The sequence below is a fragment of the Takifugu flavidus genome, chromosome 5 (genome assembly GCF_003711565.1).
Source record: "Takifugu flavidus isolate HTHZ2018 chromosome 5, ASM371156v2, whole genome shotgun sequence".
Lineage (NCBI taxonomy): Eukaryota > Metazoa > Chordata > Actinopteri > Tetraodontiformes > Tetraodontidae > Takifugu > Takifugu flavidus.
In genome coordinates, this window is record NC_079524.1 from 7,671,558 (window position 1) to 7,697,684 (window position 26,127).

General features: G+C 43.5%; 1 protein-coding gene across 3 annotated transcripts in view; it reads right to left on the bottom strand.

The window, feature by feature from the left end:
* The window catches only part of ntrk2a (neurotrophic tyrosine kinase, receptor, type 2a), a 43,156-nt gene that overhangs the window by 14,664 nt on the left and 2,365 nt on the right, over window positions 1-26,127 (bottom strand). For 2 of the 3 annotated variants that reach the window (XM_057032408.1, XM_057032407.1), the window contains exons 2-14: window positions 25,546-25,620; window positions 24,756-24,827; window positions 24,516-24,584; window positions 23,735-23,883; window positions 17,881-18,014; window positions 17,640-17,772; window positions 17,404-17,475; window positions 17,073-17,297; window positions 16,946-16,969; window positions 16,444-16,455; window positions 16,273-16,310; window positions 15,996-16,095; window positions 1,376-1,564 (exon numbers count right to left, since the gene is read on the bottom strand). In XM_057032408.1, coding sequence (XP_056888388.1) covers window positions 1,376-1,564; window positions 15,996-16,095; window positions 16,273-16,310; window positions 16,444-16,455; window positions 16,946-16,969; window positions 17,073-17,297; window positions 17,404-17,475; window positions 17,640-17,772; window positions 17,881-18,014; window positions 23,735-23,883; window positions 24,516-24,584; window positions 24,756-24,827; window positions 25,546-25,620 — 1,292 coding nt within the window. The remainder of the gene's footprint in view (window positions 1-1,375; window positions 1,565-15,995; window positions 16,096-16,272; window positions 16,311-16,443; window positions 16,456-16,945; window positions 16,970-17,072; window positions 17,298-17,403; window positions 17,476-17,639; window positions 17,773-17,880; window positions 18,015-23,734; window positions 23,884-24,515; window positions 24,585-24,755; window positions 24,828-25,545; window positions 25,621-26,127) is intronic. The other variant, XM_057032409.1, reaches the window with a different exon arrangement.

Here is a 26,127-nt window from a genome sequence, read left to right on the forward strand (position 1 = left end):
GCGCATCCATATTTCTTCATTTGTCCTTTTTGCCTGTCATCCAGTGTTTCTGCACTCTCCTCACAGAGGCACCTTTGATAATCGGCCCCAATCAGCATCACATAAACAACCAAAGGAGCGAATGAGTTGCATAAAATCATTTCCTGTGTGCCATCTGCCTCATCTTCCATCTGTCTTCCTCTCATCTGCTAGAGTTTAGAGATTATTTGTTCGCTGTATAGGAAATTTGTCTGACTAAACACATTGTCTTCTCCCTATTTGGACCTTAATTTCAGAAAATGGTAGTGAGTATGTGTGTGTCATGCTACCTGCCGGGTGAGGACGTTTTTTTCTCACTTTCACAACATCACTTTACAGTTTAAGTCTTACTTTTAAGGTCAGGGTAAGGGTCAGGCCAGTGCATTCACAAAGTCCTCACAAAGATACAAGGGCAAAGGTGAGTGTGTTTGTGTCTATATGGGTGTGAGCGGTGCCTTCAACTGCAGTTATTTTCCAGAACAATGTTAAGCCTGATTAAGTAAAGCTAAAACATTTTAAGAACTCTTGACATGCACCCTTGGGTCCATCACAGGCTGATCTATGGCCCTGAAAAAGCACATTATTGAGTAGACATTCACTATTTAGGCCGTCTGCCTGAAGCATAACAGCAATAATGGCAGAACACACAGTCATATACACATATGATGCCGAGTATTATTGACCTGTATTGACCGCCGGTGCTTTCAGGCTTGTCTCGAGGCAATAAACCCAGGACAATCTTTTAGTTATAGAGCTAAACCAAAAAGGTTGAGCCACAATCATCCATCATGATACCCTACATCCTGAAGAAAGAGAAAGAACCACATTTGCACCTACATATTTGCGGTGCTGTATTTGTAGGCCTAGCCTGAACTTAAACCCAAGTCTAAGATACATCTTAAACCCAAGGCTTAACCCTAACAGACTGCATTGTGGTCCTCACTACGTAGCAACCACAGGAACACACACACACACACACTCACAGGCAATGAAATAATTTATAGCAAGTCAAGGCAGTCTGGAAAAGCTTTTATTACTTGCCAATAATCATAATGCCCCGTTGATGGAGCAGGTCAATAACTATGCATGCTCTGTCTGTTTATATGACAGTTTCTCTCTCTCTCTCCTCCACTCACTTCCCTTCAACAAGGGTCTGTTTCTCCTTCCCACTGTCTGCCGCTTTGTTAAATTGGTGCCACACATTTGTCAGATAAATAGAGTTTGTCACCCATAGAGAGTAACATTTGATCACTCAGTAGCCTACACACGAGTCTGTCTTCGGCCACCCTTGCGTAAAAGGCTAAACTTTCTACCGATTTTGTTTCAAATTCTGATATTGGCTGATATTTGTACTTACAAGTGTCGGTTTTTAGGAGGCTGTTTGTGCTTCTGAAGTACTGGGGGTTTTCAATGACAGGTATCTTGGTCATGCCGATGATTACCGCGTCGGGGCCCATCTCTGAGGAGGACGGAGTGTTGCTGCCGTTAGAGACGTGGTGAAGGGGAGAGGCCGAATCATCGTCATTGCTGATCACTGAAGATGGTCCTAAAAGAGGAACAAGAAGGAAACCAGCTGTTAGCGAGCCAATGGACCTCACAGCAGGCTTCAATTCAGTTAAACTCTCAAAAAAACGGACCTATTGCCACAGCACTGTAACTGTCAAAACGGTTTTAAAACAGAGAATGGTTCAAATCCAGTCCCACACATATCTAACTGTTTGAACTTGACCCCAATGGCAGCATTAAACGCACAAACAAGGGCGAGGTGGGACGGCGTGAGTCACACGCAGGTGTAAAATGGTTGGTTTCAGAGGAGTTTGGATGCGAAGCTCGCAGGGTTGCAAGTTAGTTCGGTGCAGCGCACGATCACAACCCTGCTGGTAATTATTTGCTAAGCCCCCATTCCAAAATAAACATCATCATGAAAATGTGTCTCACACTGAGAACATTCTCTCCGCAGTCTCATACCCAGAACACAGCTGAAGGCAATGAACAAAAACTCAGCTGTTTTCCCCTTAGTTCTCACAGACTAATGACGCAAATGATGGGGAACAAATCTGCTGCCGTCTTCAGGTACAGCCGGCATGGTTGGAAAGATCTAACATTCTATCAAACATTCTTCTAACATGTTTGGTTGTTTCTCAGGAATAAGCACTGGGATTGTGTTCTTTTTATTGTGTGCTGATGATATATTCAAGTCATATGGACAATGAGTAGATGGTTGTGATCCTAAATATACCAAGATTTAAACCTGGGAGCGTCTCAGTAACAGAGGTAATCATTTATCCTAGACTTTAACTCTGGATTCTCTAAAAGTTATCTCTATTTTTATCTATTGAAAAAGCTGGAATGCAGCCACCAGTCTGGCTGTAGGTCTGATGGTCCTACAAAGTTATGCATATACAATACAGCAACCACATCCTGGAGCAGACTCTTCTTTACAACTGAGAACATTTAATCAGTGCAGAAACTTTAGGTGAGCTCTTTCTAACCCCAACCAAAGAAAGACTGCAGGTCATTGTCTGTCATTCTGTTGGTTTGTGCATGTGTGCGTGTGTGTGTTTGTTTGTAAGTACTCACATTCACTACATATTAAGCAACAAAATCCTGATTCTACTAGCAAAGTGGTACCGTGATAGGTTTAGCATGTCAGGGGATTAGTTAAGATGGTTAGGATAATATATTCTCTGAGAAAGTCCCTACACAGATAAAAATGTAAAGATGTGTGTGTCTGTGGGCATGTTCCATGTGCAACACAGTTTTGGAAAGACTAAGATCATTAACACCGGGAGGTCCGGGGTCAGATCGTTATAAATACCGTTAAGCTGTGGAGTAACTGTGTGTGTGTGTGTGTGTGTGTGTGTGTGTGTGTGTGTGTGTGTGTGTGTGTGGTGGGGGCCAGGGGGATTGGCTTGGTTAAAGGGTGATGAAAAGATGGAGAGGTGAAGGGAGGAGGGAGGATGAGAGATAGACGAGAGGTGTAAGTGGGGTCAGGTCGCGACCTCATGCTGTTAATTGACGTGGAACTGATGTTTGAAAAATGTGGCTGGAGCACCTCTCAGGCTGGTGAGAGAAAAGAACGGTCTCCCGGTCAATAAAATACGAAGGCCTGCTTTTAATGTGAAGGTAGATAGTGGAAGGACGGGCATTAATAGTGTCAGCTGTCGCGAGATCGACAACTGGTTGCTATGGATACAAAGTCTTGTGTTTGGGTCTACTTAGTTCTTTGATAGCCAGTAGTAAAAATGGCTCTGCTAGTTTCCCAGGACCTGTCATCCTTTTATATATAGGTGGAAACTAGTCAAATATATTGTCAGTGTGGCAACATCAAACAATTGTTACAGGAAATCTGGATTTTACGTGAAACTCTGTGATTGTCTCCTTAAAAACAGCTTCTCTGGGTCCATCATCTGTTAAAAAAACAACATAATCTTCTGGAAACAGTGCTTACAATTACACTAAGCAGCAAAATCCCCCCAGAACCCAAACTGGATGGCAGACGTGGTCTGTTTCAGACCCGTCTGTCCTGAGGTTGTGACACGTCGTTCATTGTGAGGGTGTGTAGCACAAGGCCAGTTTGAGCTCCACTAAAGGTGAAACATCAGCAAACTCTCTTGCCGTCTCATTGTTGCTGAATGTGCGACTCTTGACATCTGCAGCATCAAACCCAGGAAGGGGAAAAGAAATTTGTGTGAGGTCACTTCAAAACTTCCTGACTGACTGTTTAAATGAGTGGAAAATGGATAAAATTACACATTCATGAAGCGAATTCCTGGAGTGACTCTCAGCCAGGAGGCACGGTAAGAAGCTTCCCCGTCTCTTCCCTCCCGTCTCGTGTGACTGTTTGCGTGGTTCTGAGTCTCGTCGCAGGCGTCTGCAGTGGAGCCCAGTTAAAACAACGACTGTCACTGCATCCATCTCTTTTAGACTCTGAGCACACTTCACACAAGCCGAAGCCATTTACTGCTGCACCTCGCCCTGGGCGACGGATGTAAAGAGGCTTTTATGGGATTTCAGGACATCAGGGCCTGTCAGTCACTCTGTTAAAGCAGCCTATTGTCTTCTGCCCAGGGAAGAACATCTAGAATGGTTGTTAGCAGGCAGCGGAGGGCTTTTGATATGAGGCTACTTTAAGGGTCAAAGTGCAAGATTAAGCGTTGGGATGTGCGGCGTATCCAGCTTCTCTGCAGCTGAAGGTGTCGCGGTGTTCCTGGTGATGAATGACTTTTCCCAGTGAGGAGCGCAGCGTTCCAGCGGTGATATTATCTTTACCACAATGTGAAACGACTCATTAGAGAGCGACTGTGAGGTTTGAGGGGGCGTCGGAGATGTTAACAGAAGAGTCGAGGTGCGCCGAAAAGCCTGCCGATGCTCAAAGCAACAGCTTCCAAATTACCTGGCACGGAGATCAAAGCATGGCGGGAAAAGTCCATCCGATACTTTGATTTTTTTTTTTAATGGTCGGTTTTAATCATAGCACGGCAGCCAAGAAGAAAGGGGCGAATAAAGGTGTGGTTTGTTTCTCTATGTTGCAAACAAGGTCAAACGTTTCCAAAATTTCCCAGGCCACACTGACAAATCGGGTTTTAGCTGCACACACAGATCTGAATTTTGAGGAAACAGGACCCATCACTGACTTATGTAATCTTTAAAGGGATAGACGGGAGTGCTGCCACCGTCGACCCCAAAGGTCCCAGTGACCCCTTGAGCCCATCACAATAGGAGCAAAAACAAAGAAGGATGGTAACACGAACCGCGCCATCTCTAAACTGCCCTGTCAACCCGCTGAACGCAGGAAGTAATCTATCGATCCAGGGCAAGGACAGAGGGAGGGATACGCAGGAGGAAGAGTGTCCGGGGGGGGGGGGGGGGGCGTAGAAAAGAGCTGGTCCTGCAAATTAGCTGATGGAAAAGGAAAAAAAACCTAATTCCGATCCAACCGTTAATCTTTGATCAGACTGCTGGGTTTAGAAGTTGGCTGCCTTAAAAGCTCATGTTGAGTCATATGATCTTATCAGCTGTTATTTTGCATTATATTGACTGAAGACATATACAGTGACAGGGTAGGATTTCCTCCAGTCTGCACTTTTTGCCCATATGATTGTGCATGTTCAAGCCTCTTTGGCCTGACGCAGAGCCCTATTACATTCCCAGCTCCTCTGATCCATCCGCTGGTAAAAATAGATCCTTCCTTCTGTCTGTCTGACTGGTATCTTCTTTCTCGTCCATGCGTACCATATACCTCCACATTTTTGCCATCTTCTTTTCTCACATCCTTCCCTTTCTCCTACTCCTGTTTTAAATATCACTTTCACCTTCCTTTATGACCAGTTCCTCCTACTCCCACAGTCCGTCCAAAGCGATCAGCAAGACGAGAAATAAAGACATCGGGGACAGAAACTCCAGTGAGCAAACGCTACACAAAGTCAATTTCAATTGTGCTACACTAATCTTTCTTTAACAAACTGCTGTAATCAGGATTTGTGTCTGCTGTCTCTCCAGAAACGAATGAATAAATAGGTAAATAAATAGAATCAGAATAAATCCCTTTTTGTGTATTTGTTCCGTTAAGCCGCCAAGTAATGACAAGGACAGGGACCAACAGACGGGAAGGTAAACGCGGTGTAATGACGCCCTGGATGTGGCATGAGTTTCAAAGCTGAGGCTCAGACAGTGTATTTCCTTCCGTTTATTGTGTCTGACTGGGCCGTTTGATGAGATTAATGAACGCACAAACACACACAAATTAATTTACAAAAACACACACACGTATTTGAAAAAAAAGGGACAACAATAAATGATTCCTTTTATTTAAAAAAAGGAAATAAACACTGTCACTCTCATCAAAACGTTTTATAGAACAGCTTTTTAAAGTGCCTTTAAGGATCGTAGACTGTACATGTGCTGTTGCTCCCCTCCCAGATCAACCTCTTTACTCTGTATTAAATTTATTGTTTTAAATCAAAGACAGGTTCAGACTTTCTCAATCAGGACCGTGGAGCTGAAGGAACCCTTCGTAGAAACACATGAAAAACAGAGGTATGGAAATTCCCAAACAGGCATCCCAGTCAAAAACATGAAAAAAAGTAGAAAATTAAAAAAACCAAACATATAAAGACAAAGAACAGAAGCGTCCTCCAGTGTTAACAACATTTAACCTTTCTAGCTTATAATATTCTAAGAAATTATCTACTTAAAATGGCTTTGCAATGGATTCTACTCAGGAAATCTCACATTAGCTGTATGAATATCTCATATGGCACATCCATCCATCCATCCATCATCCATCCATCCATCCATCCATCATCCATCCATCCATCCATCCATCCATCATCCATCCATCCATCCATCCATCCATCCATCCATCCATCCATCTATCTATCTATCTAAACTAAAACCAAAATAACTGCCTCACAATGTAAAGCCCCACACTGACCTACTGCTGAAATGGTCGACATATTTGTTAAACAGAGGTGGAGGAAGTCCCGACCCGTCTGACGTTCCGGGGAGTTCCTTCAGTGTCTACCTGCCTTCTGGCAGAGAGCACAATCATGGCCACGTTCACCTTTTTCATAATGAAAAGGTTAATTAGCCCTGAATAAAGTCTACAGTGAGGTGGAGGCAGCCACCAGGACTCCACGTTTCCATCCAACATATCAAACAGCTGAATTTCTGACAGCCGTCTCCCCAGTTTATGTCACATGAACATCATCCAAACTCATTTTCCTCCGGCAATCATCAACAATCACGTCGAAAGATTTGTAGCAAATTTTTGTATCAAAAATAAGCTTTATTACATTTAAGACTAATGTTAAATTTGTGTCTCTAGTAAAGAACAGCTTCGCTCTTCCTTTACACACATTTACCCAGCAATGCTTGTAAGATTAATTTCTTTTATGTGAAGTCTGTTCTAAAGAACGTGATGTACTTTTCCAGAAGTTATTTTCATCATTTTTTTGATGACCAGCCAACAAAAGATGGGAGCCGACCACAGAAAGGAAACCCGATCACGTTCTCCATTTCTCTGTCCATTTTCTAATTATTAAAATGAAGAGGGGAAGAAAAACTCACACCAGCAGAAGGAATGAGCAAACAAATGTCTTTATCTGGAAATGCTTAAATATAATGTTCATTTGAATGGATAACTTTATTTAAAGGTAATTGAGACGTAAATTTGATGTAAACGCCCTCCACGCCCCTTTTTTAAAACGCAAATAACGCTGAGGCAACTTCAATATACAGCGAGGTAATGTCATTTTGTAACACCAGCCCCCTGAAAACACAGATAATTCTGCTTTAATGGATTTATTTTATGACGGCATTGGGCCCCCGAGTGTTTACTTATACTCAATTAAGTACCCATTTACTGTTAACCAGCAAAAAATCCTGGTTGGGCTGGAGTGTATCCCAGCAATCTGCCTGAGAGACAGGAATCCAGCCAGGACAGCTCACCAGTCCATCACAGGACACACACACACACACACACCACACACACACACACACACACACACACACACACACTGTTCACTCCAGTCAAACCAACCTAATTTATAATTTCACACATCCCATCTGAGAGAGAGAGGGAGGGGTGTCCACACAGACTTACGTGACATGTGCACTTATGGTGGAGCGAGTGGAGGAGAATGTCCACCTACAGTGAAGGTGCACATGCATACTTTATAGCCTTACTTAAGCACTCCACATGTGTGTTATGACTAATGTATGAGTGCATTTGTGAATTTAAGCATTTATCTCTGCTCCCGTCTCCACCCGCTCACAGACGTGGGTACCGGTTTATATTTTGTGTGATCACAAGGGCGGTTTGACAATGCTCTTTTTTGGGGGGGGGTAACCACAAAAGGCAACCATTCAGATATCCTTAAATTCTGATCTTGTGTCAGTGTCTCCTTTTTTCCCCAGTGAATGTGATGGAGCGATATTGCATGGAGTTGTTTTATTATTATATCTGAGCAGGTGAAGAAGATGGAATTGAAGACTGAAGATGGACTTCCAGGTGATTTAGACATAGCAGTTTGAGCTGTGGCGCCTCTGCACCGTCCCTTCAATCACTTTACAACTCAATTTAATGCAACAGCTAAAACCTGAAAATATATCCCCAGAAAAAGTTTTTTTTTTCTCGTCCACAATTCCAACCAACCTCACATTAAAACGCAATCCCACCTATTTCTACTAACTTGAAAGAGTCTAAACTTCTGCTCGTGTGCGATCGTGGGTGTGTGCACATGTTTGGGAGTGTGCATTTGTTGAAGATGTGGGTTAATGGTTGTTTCAGTTGTTCAGATCTGAATAATTCATCCAATGGGAGGCTTCTGATGGCTCTTCCTGATTGGCTGATCAGGCGCCTGCGTCCCATCTCCTATATTTGTACAGATGTTATGAGTTATATTATACACCTCTTTATTGTTCTTGGTTGGATGTGTCAACATTACAGTTTAGAGTTTGTTTTTAATATTCTCCTCCTGTGGGCCGATCCCCGTTAGTTTGAGATCACCTCCACTGGGATGTTCTGAAACAACGCACACCCTGAAGGGAAACAGACAATGGTAAAATAAAATAAAAACAAACAAAAATCAATAAAACAAATCAATAAAAATAATAATAACATAAACAATGATAATACTAAACGGCGTAATTACTGATAATGTCAGAATTTGCAACATAAGTGTGTTATGTTGGACTTGGAGAACAAACACAAGGATTTTTCTTTCATTTCCATTTTAAATTGAAATTAAATGACAGTTTGTCATCATCATCTTCTCATTTCACATTAACTGTATCCTGAAATCCTTGTATTGGTTTTCCATATTATTAATCCATATTAAAATGGGTTAAATGGTGTGAGATTCAGGGTCAAGACAAAAGATATTAGGAGAGAGTTTAAGTAAAAATACACTAATGTTATTCACAACACAGCAGACCTTCTCTGTAACCACATTTATTCAATTTAAAGCAACTTAGCTGTGCATACAACCTACCCTTTGCAGATACACCGAAACGCATCATTTCCTGTTTTGGATGGTTGCATTTAAACGTGACTATTTCAACACGACTAATCAAGCAATCTGTGAACGTAAAGAATGAAAGGGGACACATTCTGGGTTTACCGCTTCTTTTAAAGCAGTTAATATGGCGGTCAGACTTTGATAGGAAATTGCCAATTAGCTGAACAATTTCCAGATTGTAATTAAGCAGAAAGAGAAATCCCGTCCATGCTGCATGCGTGACTCCTTACATGTCGATTCAGTCTCATCCAGAGTTGTCTGACTGAACTACTGTATGCATGCGAGAGCCTCATTAATTTATTCATTAGACGTTTCAGAAAAAGCTCAGATTAGATGAAACGTTCTACAGATCCACAGCAGAGCACCTGTGCTTATTTCTTTTATACCAGTTACAGAAACATTAATGTTTTCTCACAGTGGGAGTGACTTAACCTTCCTCTGAAGCCCAAACATTAAGCTCATTGATCCAAAACAGAACAGAATTCTGACTTCAGCCTTCAGTCTTAATCAGAATCAGTCGCCTTTTCAAGAAAATGGACTGAACATTGTTTCACATATGCAGACGATGCATTTCTCTTTACACACACACACGCGCATGCACAGACACTCACACCCGGGATGCCATGCGGGAGCCTGTGCCAACCACACGTACCATGAACGGAGCGTGAGCGGAGGTGAGCGCTCTGGCAGTTTTCGAGGAAAGGACGCCGCGCCAGACAAAAGTGTTGCATTATTTTCACTCACAGTGAGACTCTCCCGTGACATTTCATAACTGTTTAACTGAGAAAGCGTTTGGCAGGATAAATAATTACCAGCTCCTGCAGCATGAATGCCAACTTTTTAAATACATGTTTACGGATCACCACGCCCTCCACACTCCAGGGTTCAGATCATTAGCATCAGAGCGAACGACGCAGGAGCTAATGAGCACCAAAGGTTGCTCACTATATAGAAGTAGCACAACTGGGAGACTGTGACAAACCAAAGGTACGATGTGCAAGTGGGGAGCATTTCTAAAGGAAATTCAGTTCGACTACAGCTGGGATGCCTGGTGCTTCTAACCAAACAAGGCTGGCCTCTCCCCTTAGCTGCTGCCTTTCGTTAGTGGGGGAGGTGGATCGAAAATATTCCAAAACTCTTTGGTTTACTGTTATAAATAAGGTAGACCCAGAAAATATAGAAACACCAGTCCCCTCTGTCCATTCTGTGGTGCTTTTTGTATTACTGATAAAAAATAAGGCCTGCAGAAAGAGGAGTTTTCTGTCGTTTCACTTTTACCAGTTCGACAAAGCAGAATATTCAGCAGTAATTCAGAATTTATGATTTAACGTCTACGGCCGGCTCACATTTCGGAGTCCCTGTTTGCTCCAGTGTGTGTGTGTGTGTGTGCAGAGGCAGTGATTCACCCCACCTTCAAGACCCTGGTAGTGATGATTATTCAGTATGGGAGCTGTGCTGGTTGGAGATGACGCAGGTTACCATGGCAACAGCATGCCACGGCAACGTAAGATGACACCGTCACGTTACAGCACACCTCATCCTTTTCATAACCACGTCTTCGTCTCCGATACCTTCCAGCATTTCAAACAGGTGTTGGACTTAAACGATCCCATTCTGACGAGATTTAGCCAAACGGGTTCGCCGACCTCTCGTTACTGAACCACCGCAGACGTAAAACCACATCACCGCAGGTATTGCTGAAGCTTTTCTTTTTCATATTTTTGCTTGTGGCAATCAAAACGAATTTAATTACGCCACTATTGTGAAGGGATCCTGTGTTTTTAATTGGCAATCAATGTCAATATGGCAGCAAATAAGTTCAGCCCAAAGATAAGCCCCCCACTGTTATTGGACAATTATTACGCAACACTTTTTTCAACACTTTTTTTGAGGAATAAAAGAAAACTTGATCAAATTGAGAACATAAACTTTTACAAATGGAATAATAAGTCCCCACATTCACAGCATTTTTTCTACTCTCGCGTTTTTTCTACTCTTGCATCATCGGTTCTCTCGGGTCATGGTGGCTGTTTGCTCCGGCGTCGCCAGTCAAACAGGAGTCTGATTGACTTGGCGCTCGGAATCAGGTCCCGCTCTATAAATTATGCTCCACCTGTTGCTCGTATTAGGATAATGCACTACATCTAAACTGATTAGTCACAACAACATCAGCGTCAAACAACAATTGATTTATTGCAATTTGAGGTAGATCAACTGATGCATCAACTGCATTTGACAACAAAGCTACTGTTTTAAATTGCCAATGAGTTGAGTTTTTTTATGTAGATTGCTTACCACTAAAAGTGCAGAGTTTAAGTTTCAAATATGATTCTGAAATTTTGCTCTTTTCAGACTTGTATAATCAATAATAATAAATAATAAAGCCACCGTAGGCTCATTATTCTCCTGGTGATATTACATTAAAACTCTATGTCATACTCCATAATATCAAACAGCCTATTTTTGCCCGATCGCATCAAAACCCCCTTATTATACATTGTTGCTATGGTTACTAAGCTTGAACTACAGGAGGTACAACATGCATGATCACTATCCAAACTCTTTACTTTGCTTAAACCTGAAATGTCGGCTGCTTAACTGAATTGCATCAAAAACACCTATTCCTCCCTGACGCACTCACACACACACACCTACACACACCTACACCTACACACACACACACACACAGATGGGAAGGAACGCTTAAAACAGACAGAGGCTCAGTCTGGACAGGCAGGTGATCAAACGGTCCATCAATAAACCCTCTATCTGTCAAAGCGCTGTATCCAAACATTCTCCATCCACTGTTCCTCTACCACTGTGCATAAAAGTCTGCGCGGAATGTGCCAGCCGATGATCGATAGCTGAAGGCTCATTAACATAGATCTCATCATACAGACATTTTCTGTCCTGCCGAGACAGAAACCCCCACTGACGCAGCATCAACACGCTCTGGCAGCGCTGACATTTCCAGGACGATCAACAGGACCCGTCGCACTGTCTGAACAGAAAAGAGTCGTGACGTACGCAGCGCGAACGTGGACACAAACGCGGGTCAAATGTTTGGACGTGTTTTACAAACTGCTGCCTGGTCTGATGATTTGATTCGGATTATTACGCCTGACAAACTGCAGAAGGACGGTTTAAGCGGTGATGCATGCACAGACTGTCGGAATACTCTTTTAATACTAATACTCTGCAGAACAACGGGGTGTCAGGCATGTTTCCTCAAAAACTACTTTCCACATCACATCTATGCGTCTTATCTGGCGAGCAGCCCCCAGCCTTTCGCTCGCCCACGGTCGGCCTCACGGCTCAGGACAACTCTTCCTGTTTTGACTCGCTGTTGTGGCTTCACAAAAGTATTTTTACAGCTGTGTTGGAAAGCATACTGTATTCAGCTTTCCCACAGAGTCAAGTAACAGACAGAATACAGTTTGTGTTGCCTGGCCAACAAAAGGAAAATTTGCACGGCACAAAGCTGGAGTTGCTGACGACTGAAGATGAGGATACGTCATAGACAAGGAGGTGAAAGCGTGGGCATGGGTTTAGTGTAGACAACATGAAGGAAAGCTGCAAAAACTTTAACACGAATGGTGAAGCCAATGCAAACAGTAAACTGTACAATTATAAGGTAGAGTTGTTGGTTATCCAGTCAGAAAAAGATAATATAAAACAATCTGAAGAATATGTTTTTGCTGGGATGCTGAAAAAAGAGCGGAAATAACCCTAAAAATGCAGATGTATGTGGCACGGGAGCGCTGAAGCCTTAAAAGCCCCCAACGTACCGTCAAAATCAACGCAAGATAATCAGATTTTTAAAAAGTCGGAAAATTGCGACCGTTTCTCACAGGCGGACTATCATAAATGTACATATTCAATGTTCTGTTCCCACATGGAACTGTGAGTTCCAACTGCGTAATCTGTCACTGTTCTGACTGTTTGCAAAGGTCAGCCTGACCGGAACCACACAGGAAATGATGTAAGAGCCGCACAATGGATTCTCTGACATGCACAAAAACACCACGACGTCTACTGTTGGGCTCCAGCTCCCTGTCCACTAACAATGTGTTACTATCTTTAAAAAAAAAGAGGGGGGAAACAGAATTAGAAAGGAATCCTTCATGGAATGTTGAACTTTCTTTTTCTTTATGAATAATCGTGAACTCGCCCTCGATGAAGACAGCAGTGCAAAGTCGATCTTGTGCCGCAATATCTGGCACTAAGTGTTCGCACTTTCAAACAAATAAAAAGGAAAGAAAAACACACGATTCCAGCGCCCCGAGGATCTGCCACAGGCATTTTGTTCCACCGCGTCTCAACAAAGGAAACCTCAGAAAAAAAATAAATAAATAACACGGTGAAATCATAAACACCAGGCTGAAAACAGGTCTTCCTTTTTTGGTATTTTAATATTAGCCATGAAAAAAACGGATTGGTTGTAGCATCACCATTTTGTTTTATGTGTTATAAAACTGTAACTCTGAAATTATGGATCAGTTCATAATCATAAGCAGCTGAAACACACTAACCGAACTCCAGGGGATGTATCAAGAACATCTGCCCAAATGCACGTTTCCTAGATACATTTATTATAGATGATGGGAGCGTTTAAATGTGCAGTTTACTCTGATGAGTCGCTCAATCGAAGTAGAAAATGGACCAATGTCATAGTCAAAATCTAAGTCAAAACATGTTTAGAAAATAGGAAGATAATAAATAAGACATAATAAATAGGTTCAATCATTTTGGAAGCGTTAAAACTTTATGTCCACTTTCTTTCTGCCGGTTGCAGCAGAGCTGGAGGAGAACTCTGTTTTCTTCCTCTGCGGGTGGAGGAAAAAGAGGCTGGAGGAGGGTGGGGAGGTGGTGAGGGTGCTCAATAAAGCCTAGAATAGAGCTGCGCTGACCTTGAGGGTGTCATATTGATCGATCAAGACTGAGGAGCTGTATGTGCGTGTGAGCGAGGGAGAGCGATGGAGGAGTGTGACTCCACCAAACAGAAAACTCAAACCCGCACTATCGATGAATCATTGATAAGTATACAGAAGAGTCCTTCCAACTCTTTCCTGCCCTCTGCTTTTCTTTACACTGCTGCCTTCCTCTGTCTCCGTTTATAGCTTTTTTCATGTCGTCTGCTCTTCACACTTCCGGGCTTCAGCCGTTTCGCTCTGTGTCAAATGTCAGTTTTAGCATTTTCCAATTCTCCATCCGTCACTTTCTGTTTCTTTCTGCTTGTCATTTCCTTGATGCGATTTCAGTCACACCTGTTCTCTCCCATCGCCTTGCTGCATACCCCGATTCTTCCCTCCCTGCTGGTTCGCCGAGACGACACCACATCCTCGGCTGTCTGCTGGATCTATCTGAGTAGTTGTCTCTGAAGGGGCCATGTGGAAGGGGATTTAAACCTGTGAAGCCTTGAAACGGTTTGAACCCCAGTTTGAAGCACGCCCCCGTACTGCTAGGGATCATTTCTGAATGTACATTGTGCTTGCATTGTTCTTGGAGCTCTGTGTCCCTACCGAGCATGCCTCCGCCTTGAGTTGGTCACTGAATATGGGGAGCCGGGCCTGAGTTGTGAAAGAATCAAGCCTCCGTCCTCTGAGACAAACCCCAAGGCTCTCTTCACACTTAGATCAGAAAACTTTCAGCACTGACTGTGTTTATGTGTGGGAGTCCGCATGTACAGGCACGCGTTTGCGGTTCGGTAAACCGTTACCATGACGAAGTGCTATCTGAGGTGATGTTACTGTTCTCGAGAAGAACCGTGGTCACCAGTCCAGGACAAACAAATGCTGGTTATGAGCATGAGCGCGGGGCAGCTGTTAATACTCACTCTGCAGCTCGACTTTAACCCCCTCTGCAAATTCAGCTCATCAATGCTGGGGGGGCACATCTGGATGTGTACGAAGCAAAAGAATGGAAAAAGCACCAAGGGAGGAAGGGAACTCCATGACGAAGACCAGAGGGCAGAGAATCACCAGAAACATCACGTAACCCAAAAGCCACATCGAATGCAAAAATGCTTCAAGATGCATGAAATTGCAAGTAGATATAGAATTACACACTGACTATATGAGGTGATGCAGGAACTTTCCTACGTTCAGAGAGAGGAGCCCACAGCACTCTGGGGGAACCATAAATCAATCAATCACCAAACTACCAGACTTCGCACTTTTGGCCTGTGTGTGCGTGATCAGTTTTTTCTGACTAAGGTGTGTCTACACTACAGCGCTGATCCAATGGAACCAGGAGGGTTAGTTTTTCCTTACACGTGGGAGTAACCCCCACTAATGCCTCAATCAATTATAAAACATTTTATATTTCAATGGAAAGTGACCAGGTGTTTGTACAGCCAAATGCCTCGTGACATCGTTAAACGTGTCACAAAGAAGGGTAAGTGACTTTAGAATGAAAATAAATCAGCCAAGTTAACGAGCGTAGCAGGCACAAATCAGTTTTAGTATGTCAGTGTGACAAACATCGCAAAGAACAGAGATCAGATTAGTGACACTTTCAGCTGAAGAATAAAAGCAACAGTTTCACACGAGCAAGACGGTTCGGTTGTTTAGTACGCACCGGCATTAAGAGCCCATAAAACCTCTCAAACTGCAGAAATAAGATGGATTCATGCATCTGTTACGAAATAATTTAGCATATGGGCAATTTCCTTTAGGAGATGGATGTTTTCTTGACTTTTAAGGCAAATATCGAATGTGGTAAATGCACCGGCCACGTTGTCGGCTTTGCTGGAGCAGACGTGCGGGAGATTTACATTTAAAATATGTTTTTTGTAAAGCCATTGAAAGCCTCATCACCTTACTTGTTTAAGATTGGATGTTTAGACATCTGTGTTTGGAATTAAATCCATGAAGCCATCCTTGTTAAGTTAGACAAATTACAACCTTTTCAAACATGACGGACACTGATGATGAAGAAACGATGGTGACTTACCTTTGATGCCGAACTTCGAGTTTCCTCCAAACTTGAGAATCACCAACATTAGAAGAAAACCAGTGAATGCGACAGCAGCTATACCCACCACCACGTAGAGCTGCACAACAAGGAAAGAAGCTGAGGCCACAAATACACACACACAACTTGATCCGTATTGTGTTGGTTTAATTGATTTATGAAACGTGGAGCTCTGTTGTTTTGGGACAGACAGAGTCAATAATTATACAGCAATGATCAGCACAGGGACAACTGACAACTGTAATATGGAGCTTACTGCAAATCCGTCTTCAGGTGGATCCATAGTGGGGGGCCCTGCAGGAGAGATCAGACAAGACAGCAAATTAAGGAAACTACAGTGAAATATTTCTGCTAAATGGCCACAAAGTGAAAATTTTGCAGTTTTTTTTTCATGACTAGCTTCTGCATGTGTAAAAGGTCTGAATACCTGTGCTTAGATCTGCAGGAAGCGGGGAGAGTTGGGGAAAGAGACGACAAAGACAAGTCAGGTTACAGACCCATTAATGACCTTCAGTGGTAAAATTCTGTGACATGTGCTTGACAAAAAATGAGCTCGTTTCTAAAACATGACCAGCACACACAAACAAAAGTGATGCACGGCATCGGAAAATAACAGCAGCAGGGCCACAGTGTGGACAACAACACAAAGTAACCGGATGGAGGAATACGACTCAAACTTCAGAGAAAAGAAAAGAAGAGAGAGATGCTCTAAATGTAATTATGTTAATTGTGAATGGTTGTTTGTCTATATGTGTTAGCCCTGCGATTGACTGGTGTCCCGTCCAGGGTGTACCCTGCCTCCGCCCATTGAGCTGGTATAGGCTCCAGTCCCCCAATGGATATGATGAGACGTTAAACATAAACAGCGCTGCTCTCTAAACAAATGTGACAAAAAGACGTTGAAACTTTGGATTACGAATTTCACTCACCATAGTAGGTAGGTTCGGTCACACCTGCACATCAGGGTGACAAATGAAGAAATTAAAGAAACTATCATGCAACCTTTCACGCTTTTGAAAAGCCTGATATTATGGATTTGAGATCTTCTCTCCTCACCCCACGGCTCGAGCATGAAGTGAGCGTCAACCGCCTTTTGGTCCATCCCAAACTTGTTTTTAGCTATTAGCGTGTAGTTGCCATTGTTGAGGTGCGTGGGGTTGTCCAGCTGCAGGCAGCCGTGGTATTCTCTGTCAGTGATGTCATGGATCAACGTCATGATGTAGGCCCCCTCTGTCACGGGTCTGTCATTCTGGAGCCACTGCAGCTCTGGCTTTGGGTTACCTGGTGAGTTTGTGAGGTAAGACAGAAGGAAACGACTGTTTTATTCATTTGTTCTGTGTTGCTTGATCCTGAAAGGAGATTTGACAGGAAAATATGAGTCTCTCACCTGACACACTGAAAGGGATGCACCAGTGATGGTCTGAGATCGCATCGCTCAATTTAGTGATTTTCGGAGGAACTGGGTGCCACAAGGAAAAACATCACAAATCAACAGCGTCAAGACCACAGAGGTCGTATTATTGCCTTAAAACTAGGTCTGTGTGACAGGAAATGATCCTGTTTTCCAAATCTGGTCTACATTGATGATGTCATGTCTGTTTCAGGGGCAAGTGGTGAACGTACAAAGTATGTCCAGCAACAGGGAGGACCCTTTCTCTCCAACAATGTTCTCGGCTGTGCAGCTGATCTTGCTGTTGTGGTCCAGTGATGAAAGGTTGGATAGTCGCAGCGTTGAAGTCTGACCCGATGTTGTGATCTGAAAATGCAGGAACACACAATAAATGTTGAAATTTCACCAATTGCACACTTGGAATAATCAGTCTGTGTGTGTGTTTGTGTTGTGTGTGCATGCGTGTGTACAAACCTCATAGCTGGACAACAGTGCCGTGCTCCATATTAAGTCAGGTGCTGGCTCACCAGAGGTGGTGCAGGAGAGGTCCAAATTTTCACCCTCCTTTAAAGTAACTCTAGACGGGCTCAGCGTTGCCATGGGAACCTCTACATAGGAAAAGGAGAAAAAAGAGAAGGAAAGGGTCCAAGGAAAGATGAATTCGTGCCCAACCGCTGTCTTTTGAGAACATAATAATTGGGCAGTAAGAGTGGGAAAGCAAGTAAACACTACCAGAGAAGGACACGCAAAGAAAAGAACACAAATTCAGTCTGTCTTTTCTCTCTGTGTTGCATTAGAACACACTGGCCCAAATCGAACAAAGTTTCACAGTGAAGGTTGTGCCGATTGTTCGCGTGTCTTCAGCTCAAGTAGTAAATTGACTGGCCATACTCTGACATCTCTGTCCATGCAAAGTGCGTGTGCGTGTGCGCATGTGTGTGTGTTTATGGTGTGTGTGCCGACCAGGAGGTGACCTGAGATTGACCAATCCACCACAATCTCCCTTCGTAAGAGGATCAAAAATACAAACAAAAGCCAGAGAAATGCGGAGAAAAGCAGAGAAGAAAATCTGTTAGAGAAAAATAAGACCTGTGATGTTTACTGTAATCTGACAAAATGGTGAGCTGCTATTTTTTCCCTCCCGCTTCTGAATTTTAGGGAAAAGAACGAAGACAACAACAGAAAGATAAGATGAGAACGACACGAGGACACTAGATGAAAAAAGCGCGCAAATAATAAATGACAGAGAAGAGGAAATTGAGGAAAAGTGCATTAAAAAAGAAGCGTCTGAGTTGAGGAAAGGGGAAGATAAACAAGAGAACAGCAGGAAAGAGAAGAGAAAATTAGATGAAGAAATTGGAAGAAATGGGTGTTAAGAGCTGCTGCAGATAAAACCAGAGAGATTTCTTATCAAACTCTCCTCTCCTTTTATCGAACCTACTCTTCCTCCCCTCCTCTTCTTCCTTTTTTTGTCTGTCGGCAGAATGCTTATCACCAGGGCAACCCGCTTATCACTACGGCAACCTACTCAATCAAATGCAGACACACAAAAAGCCAGCCATTTCACTGGTGACAGGCCAGCTGCCATATCACAACCACATATCTTAACAGACCATCAGTAAATCAGCAGCTCTGCCTCTACTGCAGATCCACACGCACACACACGTGCACAATCAGACCAAAAGTGCAGAAATCCAGGGTTGCAGATTCATGACAAATTACTTCCATGTACGCCTGTTTATGAGCACAGCTTTATTAGCCTGGACATCCATGACATTCTGATAGACCAACATCATCCTCACATTTGTCCAGAACCAACAGATGAGTCACTGATGATTCCTCTGTAATATGGCTCAACATGTGGGCCGAGCTGCAGCGCACCTGCAGCCAAAGTGTGAACATCTGGGAGACGCGGGCACCTGGGCAAGGCTAAAAAGAGGACAATAAAAACTTTACAAACTGCCTGGTGCTCCTGTTCCTCCATATCACTTTTTCCCCTCTTTTATAAAAGAATGCAACAGCAGCTGTTAAACCAGATGACAATAGTTAAAAAGGTGCCTTGATGGTGCTCAGAAGGTTCTTTAGCATGTTGGTAGTTTCACCGTGGACTGCGACCCCAAATGTCCATCTGAATGAGTCCTCACTCAGTCATGTTGTTAAAAGCTGTTTAAATTAAGTTCTTCCCTTAACCATATTTCTCTTGTATTCAAAGATAATCTAACCTTGAAGAGGGAGCATGTAATTGCAACAGCACCAGGTACCGTTGGCCAGGACCAAGCTCAGTGGGTGTGCTTTGAATTACCAGCATCAAGGCTTTGAATCTGCACTGAATGACTTACAATGATGCCTGCAGTGCAAATTTAAAGGCTAAACATCAGCTTCTATCTGGACGCAACAAAAGATGGAGCATAATGATTCTCCATTGATGTTGGAGTTTTCTATTTAGTCCTCTGAAGAGAGGTGGGACCAGGAGATGGAGAAATTATAGGCAGAGGAGAGAAGGTGGAAAGAGCTACACTGTTAAACTTGCATTCACCTTTACAATTGTTGCCCTGAAAGCTCACGAAGTAGGAGCCGAGGAGGGTTTCATAAAACTCTTTTTGCTGCAATTTTTTCAGACAAACTGGAACGAGGAGAGACAGAGCTGTCTGAGAGGATGAAGTCTTTCACACATCATTGACTTTCTATTTGTCAGTCAGTTGAATGGATGCCCATTTGTCTCAGTGCCTCGTGACTGTTAAAAAAAAAAAAGAAGATATTTTGTTCATTCCCAGGGAAGGAAACAGAAATTGTGAATTGAAATGGTGCGCATGCCTGAGTAGACGATTTTCAGACACAACCTGTCTTTTTATCTTGCTTCGTGTTTTTCTTGCAACCGATACATAAGCTGCAGCGAACAGGTCATTTCTTCAATATGACCCAGAGGTTCCTACGTGAGTGCTCTTTCTGGCAAGAGTTTGGGTTGGTGGACAGATGTTCCCAGTCAATTTCACTTCAGGGACATCAGCCTGTCCAGTTAGGACCCAATAAGGATGGTAAAACCGCTTCACCTGCTGTCGTGCAAATGGTTCAGACATCAGACAGAAAAGAGGGGCAATCAATAAGACAACCCCTATTAAGGAGTGGGTTTGGGGTGGACGCAGACCTTTATCCTCTCCACATCCTTTCTGGCTGATTCTTGGCTGCTTTACATTTTCACAGAGCCGTACAGGCAACAGAAGTTGCATAGGAGAGCAGCTCTGAATGGACAGCAAATTTATACATCACCCTCCAAACAAGGGATGTCCAGGAGACAGGCCAGCATTATCTGCAAGCAGGGTCAGTAGGAACACCGCCAGACCCCTGCAGAATGATGTCCAACAAGCCGCCCTTGTGAAACATGACTGCTTCACGAGGTTGGCACATGCAGCCAGAGACCATCAGGCACAGCAGATTTGCCATTAGCCTCCTCTTCTCTTTGCAGACAAAAGCAGGTCCGTGCCGAGCGCATCGGGAGAGTCCACGAGAGAGTCTGGAGAAGCTGTGAGGAATATTCATGACCAGTTTGACAGCGGGTCAGTGATGTGTTGGTGCACTGGACCCAGGGTTCCTTCTGGGACGTCATTGCATCCACTGCCAACATGATACACCGCAGACTGTCCAGGAGCTGACTGATGCCGCGCATCAGGAGCAGCGCTCCTCGGGTTAAAGATTCAGATTTACACTGATTATTCTTACACTGTTATTTTTTTAAGGAATTACACTGTGTTCTTGATAAAGATTAAAATGAGAACTTTGATTCATGGAGATCTGGGACGTGTGTTTTTGAAGGACTCTTCTTTCCTTTAATCTTTCCTTTAATCTTTCCCTCAATCAGAATGGACTTCAAATGTTCTTTAAGCTAAATGTGTTTTTTTTATCAAGCGAATATTTATATTTAAAAAAAAATTCTGTCTTTCTTTTAACAGCAGCTTAACGATGCTGAAGTACAGAATTTTGTGTGAACTAGCGTGAAACACTTTCTGTTTCTGTTCATTTTTTTTCTCTGTTTGACTAATGGACATTCACACATGAATAGAACATACTGCCCACAGAAGCCATCTGGACTCTCTGGGTGTTCTCTGAATTTTGTCGCCCGAGTCTCTGAAAATGACCGTGAAAGCCGACAGGAAAAGCCAAAATGCACAGAAACCTGATCCAGGTAGCCCTCTGTCCTAAGCCATGTCTGGGTTAGGACAGTGAGGTGATAGCCGACCAAATGTAAGGAACAAAAGACAACTTAAGGTCATGAGGTCAAAGGAAGACACACAGGCACAGTAATAAATACAATACAATAAATACAATACGATCGGGGTAATAATACACTTCTCATGCTAAATTGTATCCCTATGAAGGCAAACACGTAAAAAAACAGTGTTTTTGTGAGTGAGATGGAGCACCAGTAGCACCAGTTTAAACCGTTATTCCTGTTGTGGAAGGATGGCACTGCAGTGATTTTAAATTCATTTTTTTGCGGCGGTCAGAAATGGGAGCTACTCTTTTGAGGAGAGTTCCAGCGGTGAACAGTAAACGCAGAGAGAAACAAAGAGTGTGAGCCTCAGAGAGCAGTGACAGCCTGGGGGCATCACTGGGCTTCTGCTCGGCTCTGTGGCCCCTTCAAGTGTCAAATATTCAGAGGAGAGTCGTGCAAACAGACAGACAGATGGAAAATATAAAAAATCTTGAGGAGGAGGAAGGAAAGCCTGAGTGAGGGAGCGTCCGAGTCGGGCCAGCATTTAAACCCCACTGAGGCATCTGTTAGCCCCAGGCCATCATTTGGTGCCTCTGCCCTCACCATGTCACCCTCCTCATATGTCACTCTACCAGGGGGTCCCCTGCCCACCTCTCCAGGGGCCCCGTTGTAACTGTGCAATTGCCAGAAATAGCCTCTGCTAATGGAGGAGAGGGGAGGCAGAAGGGGCTGGATCAATAGGAGTTATCAGTGACGCTGTTGCTTTTCTGCAGGCCCACTTATTGTTTGTGTCCTGTGAGCCCAGACTGCCCTGAGCTATTTCAGACCAGATCACTGACTCTGTCATCAACAGCCAAAATAGTCTTAGATTCATGTTCTGCCTAGAGGGGAGAGCATTCATTGTTTCGCAATCTGCGCCTAAAAATCTTTTCTATGTGTTTGAAAGCATGTAAATCGGACGGGACGTTGTCGCTCTGCAGTAATAAACTGGATTCAACTGGATGTTTCCCCCCCAAAGGCTTGAATAATCCAAACCCCACCCTGAACAAGTTTGTCCAAAGAGAGTGACATTAGTCTCTCAAGACGGACCAAGAAATCAAATGGTAGTGCACAAATTCACTTAGCTGCTGATATTAATGTGTTTGGTTGATGCTTTATAAGTCCTGGCCCGTGTAAGAGGCACACCATGCTTCTTCCCTGCCTCCACAACACATTTGTGCTTTAAATCACTACATAGAGGTTTCAAATACCTTCAAAAAAATGATATTTTATCACTAAAACATGGCTATTGCCGTTGCACTGCAGGAGAAAAATGCTCAACGATGCAGAGATAAGAAAAGGGGTATTGCTGATGCGTTGCAGACGTGTGGCTAATGTAAGTTCCTATAAGGCCAAAAATAATTCCTTCCCCCAGCAAGTGAAACATGACAACCCGAAGAAAAAAGGAAATTAAATCTATCAAGGGAGAGCAGGTCAACGGGGCGGCAGGACCAATACAGATGGTCTTTATAAGATTTCTTTTTTTCCGTGGTGAATGCTGGGAATTTTCCGCCTGCAGTCGTGGAGGTGTTGATGCGTTGATGTATTCGGTTTCGACAGTGTCCTGTAGGTGACCTTTAGTACCTACAGGCCTCGCTTAGAACCACTCTATAAATTTACAAGTGTGAATTGCGGATCGCTCATTTGGCACACGCTCGGTAAATCACAACTTCGGCTCGGCTCGATCTGGCAGCTAATTTTCATTTACTTGAGAAAAAAATCCCTGCAGTTCAGAAATGATGTCAGATTGTTTGGCGCTGAGGTCTTTTCCCCCGGCAGCAGCCAAACCGAAGGCGAGGCCGCGGGGCCGAATTAATTTGGCCATTTATTTGCTCGCCGGCGTGTGAGATGTGGCGGTGTTTTTATTCTGCGTGGCGTCAGGGGAAATCACAACGCACAGAATACACAAAAGCCCCGAGAGTTTGGAACGTGATGGAGCACCCGGGGGGTGGACCGTTCAACTGTGGAGGACGTGTGTGCAAACACAGACCAGCAAAGTCACGTGTGTGGCAGACAAGGGCAACATTAGGAAACATTGCACGCGCGCGCGCGCGTGTGTGTGTGTGTGTGTGCCCTGACCACAGTTAGGTAGGGTCAGTCTGGACAGCAGCTTGCGTCCTCCTCCATCCTCGATGCAACGCAGCTCCTGAGCATCTGCTTCCTCTCCTAACCACAGCTTGATCCACATGTTCTCACAGGAACAGTGTAGGGGGTTGCCTGACAGGAACCTACACACACACACACACACACACACACACACACACACACACACACACAGTTGACAAACTGCCAACAATAAAACAGGACAGTACCTGCTATGTTGAGGAAAACTTGATTTATGTGGCGCAAGGCAGTGGCAGTAAATATGAAAGAACTCGTTCAGTGTTTTGGGAAATCCCCATATTTGTAGTCTGACGGAAGGATTTTGATTGATACGACTCTCACATCTGTGCTACGAAACAGATAGCTCGCCGCTAACAGCTACGGGACAGTCTGGCAGCGAGTGACACAGCAAGTTTTTGTTGAATTTAACCAGCTCCAAAATCCTATTTCCTGTAATCTAAAATGTGCGAACTGAGACAGATGGGCATCCTCTACACATGCGGCTGTGTCACATGACTGATGGGAATACACAAAGCATTTGTGCAGAATAAACAAAGCGATCCCAGTCGCTGCCAGGACCTGCCAGAGGCTGGATAAGGAATAATATCTTAGGGTTTAGGTTAATAACAGCCTGCAGGTTAATTGTTGCCTGCCAGATAAGATGTGGGCAGTCGAAATCTTGAGATCAAGGTTAGACTGTGTGGGTAACTGGGGCGTGAACATACTGGTACTGGTAATATACTGGTATTGAACTCACAGATACGAAATATTGAGGTGATGGAATATCCTCCAGGACAGCGTTGACAGGTTGTTATCTTTCAGATTTCTGGATGTAAAATAAAAAAATCAGATAGTTATTAACTGCAACACAACGCTGAAACCATATTTAATACATTTTAGTCAAATCGTTCTTACAATTATGACATAGAATGATACAGTAAATCAACCATAAATAAGCCTAATCAGAAAAGGTACATTGTAAAGTGTATCTACTCACAGGTATTGTAACTTGATGTTGTTCTCAAAGGCCAGCTTTGATACATACGTTAGCCTGCTGTTGATCACCGTCCTGACAGAGAGACGACATCGTACCAAGAGATTTACAAGTTAAAATCAAGAAGCAAATGCTAACGAGTTCAAACTTTTACTACTAATAATCATTCTGTGTGAAAACAAAACAAATATAATGTTCAAGGGTGTGTGTGTGTGTGCGGGGGGGGGGGTGGATCCAGTTGGCTTCAGTATTCCACAGAAAAATCTACATGCTGTGGTCAAAGTTATTAAATTTACTTGAAACCATCAAACATTTCTGGCTCCACATCAATTAGAAAGCCATTTGGTGGATTTATTATTTAAATGTTTTTTGATTGAGTCATTCCTGAGCATCTTGTAAATACAGCAGATGTCTCAACAGACTGGAGTATTTTCCCCCACGGAACAAAAGATCCTTTGAATATTAGTTGTTTTATTAACCTGAACAGATTTTTGTAGTGAAATAAACAGAATACTGGAAGCTTTGCTGTACTTCAGCATAAGAATGTTGATCTTGGCGAGGCAAGTGGAAGAAAGTCAAACGTGAAACACACAGTCACATGGATTATTAATAAGGTTAGGTGTCTTATTGATCTATTAATAGACTATAAGATGCCAATTGAATTATTAATCTATATCTTAATGTCTCTGTGCTGGTCTGCTCGTCTTTAAATGTGTGACCAGAGCAGATCTAAACCTGTGTGGTGTTACAGCTGTTACAGATGTGAGTGTGCAAACAGGCTGAGAGAACTCACAGGTTCCTGAGATTCTTGTAGTAGTACAGGTCTTTGTCGTTGATGGAGGAGAGGCTGATCTGGTTGACAATGTAGCTGTCGGGAGATACAAGCGCGGGTCAGGAGGCGCCCATTTGTTTAACGGAGGGGGAACAAACACAGGAGCATTTCAACAAGACGAAAGGAACACAATAACCTCGTGTAATTGGAGTCTGAAATGAGAGGGGGGAAAAAAGAAGCTCCTGACGGACTGCAGCTGATGAACGGGACCCGCGAGGGGAAGTCTGTGCACAGAGACAAAAGCCCAGATTTCTCCAGCAGCTTCTGCATTTGCACTTGAGGAAGCCACTTGTGTCGCTAATGAGGAGTTCCAGCCTGCAGGCCAATCAGGCTGTATAGTTTCAAAATATAGAAGGTGGAGGAAACTTCCAGGAGGAAGCGGATCAACCATTTCCCCCAGAAAAGGACGCCGCTGACTCCCTGATTTCAGTCGTACTTGATTTGTCTGAATCAAAAGATAGGTTTTAAAAAAAGGCCTTTTCCATTTGCTGAACACAAACAGTATGATTGGCTGGCAGCTGTAATTTAGTCACTGGCAGCTTT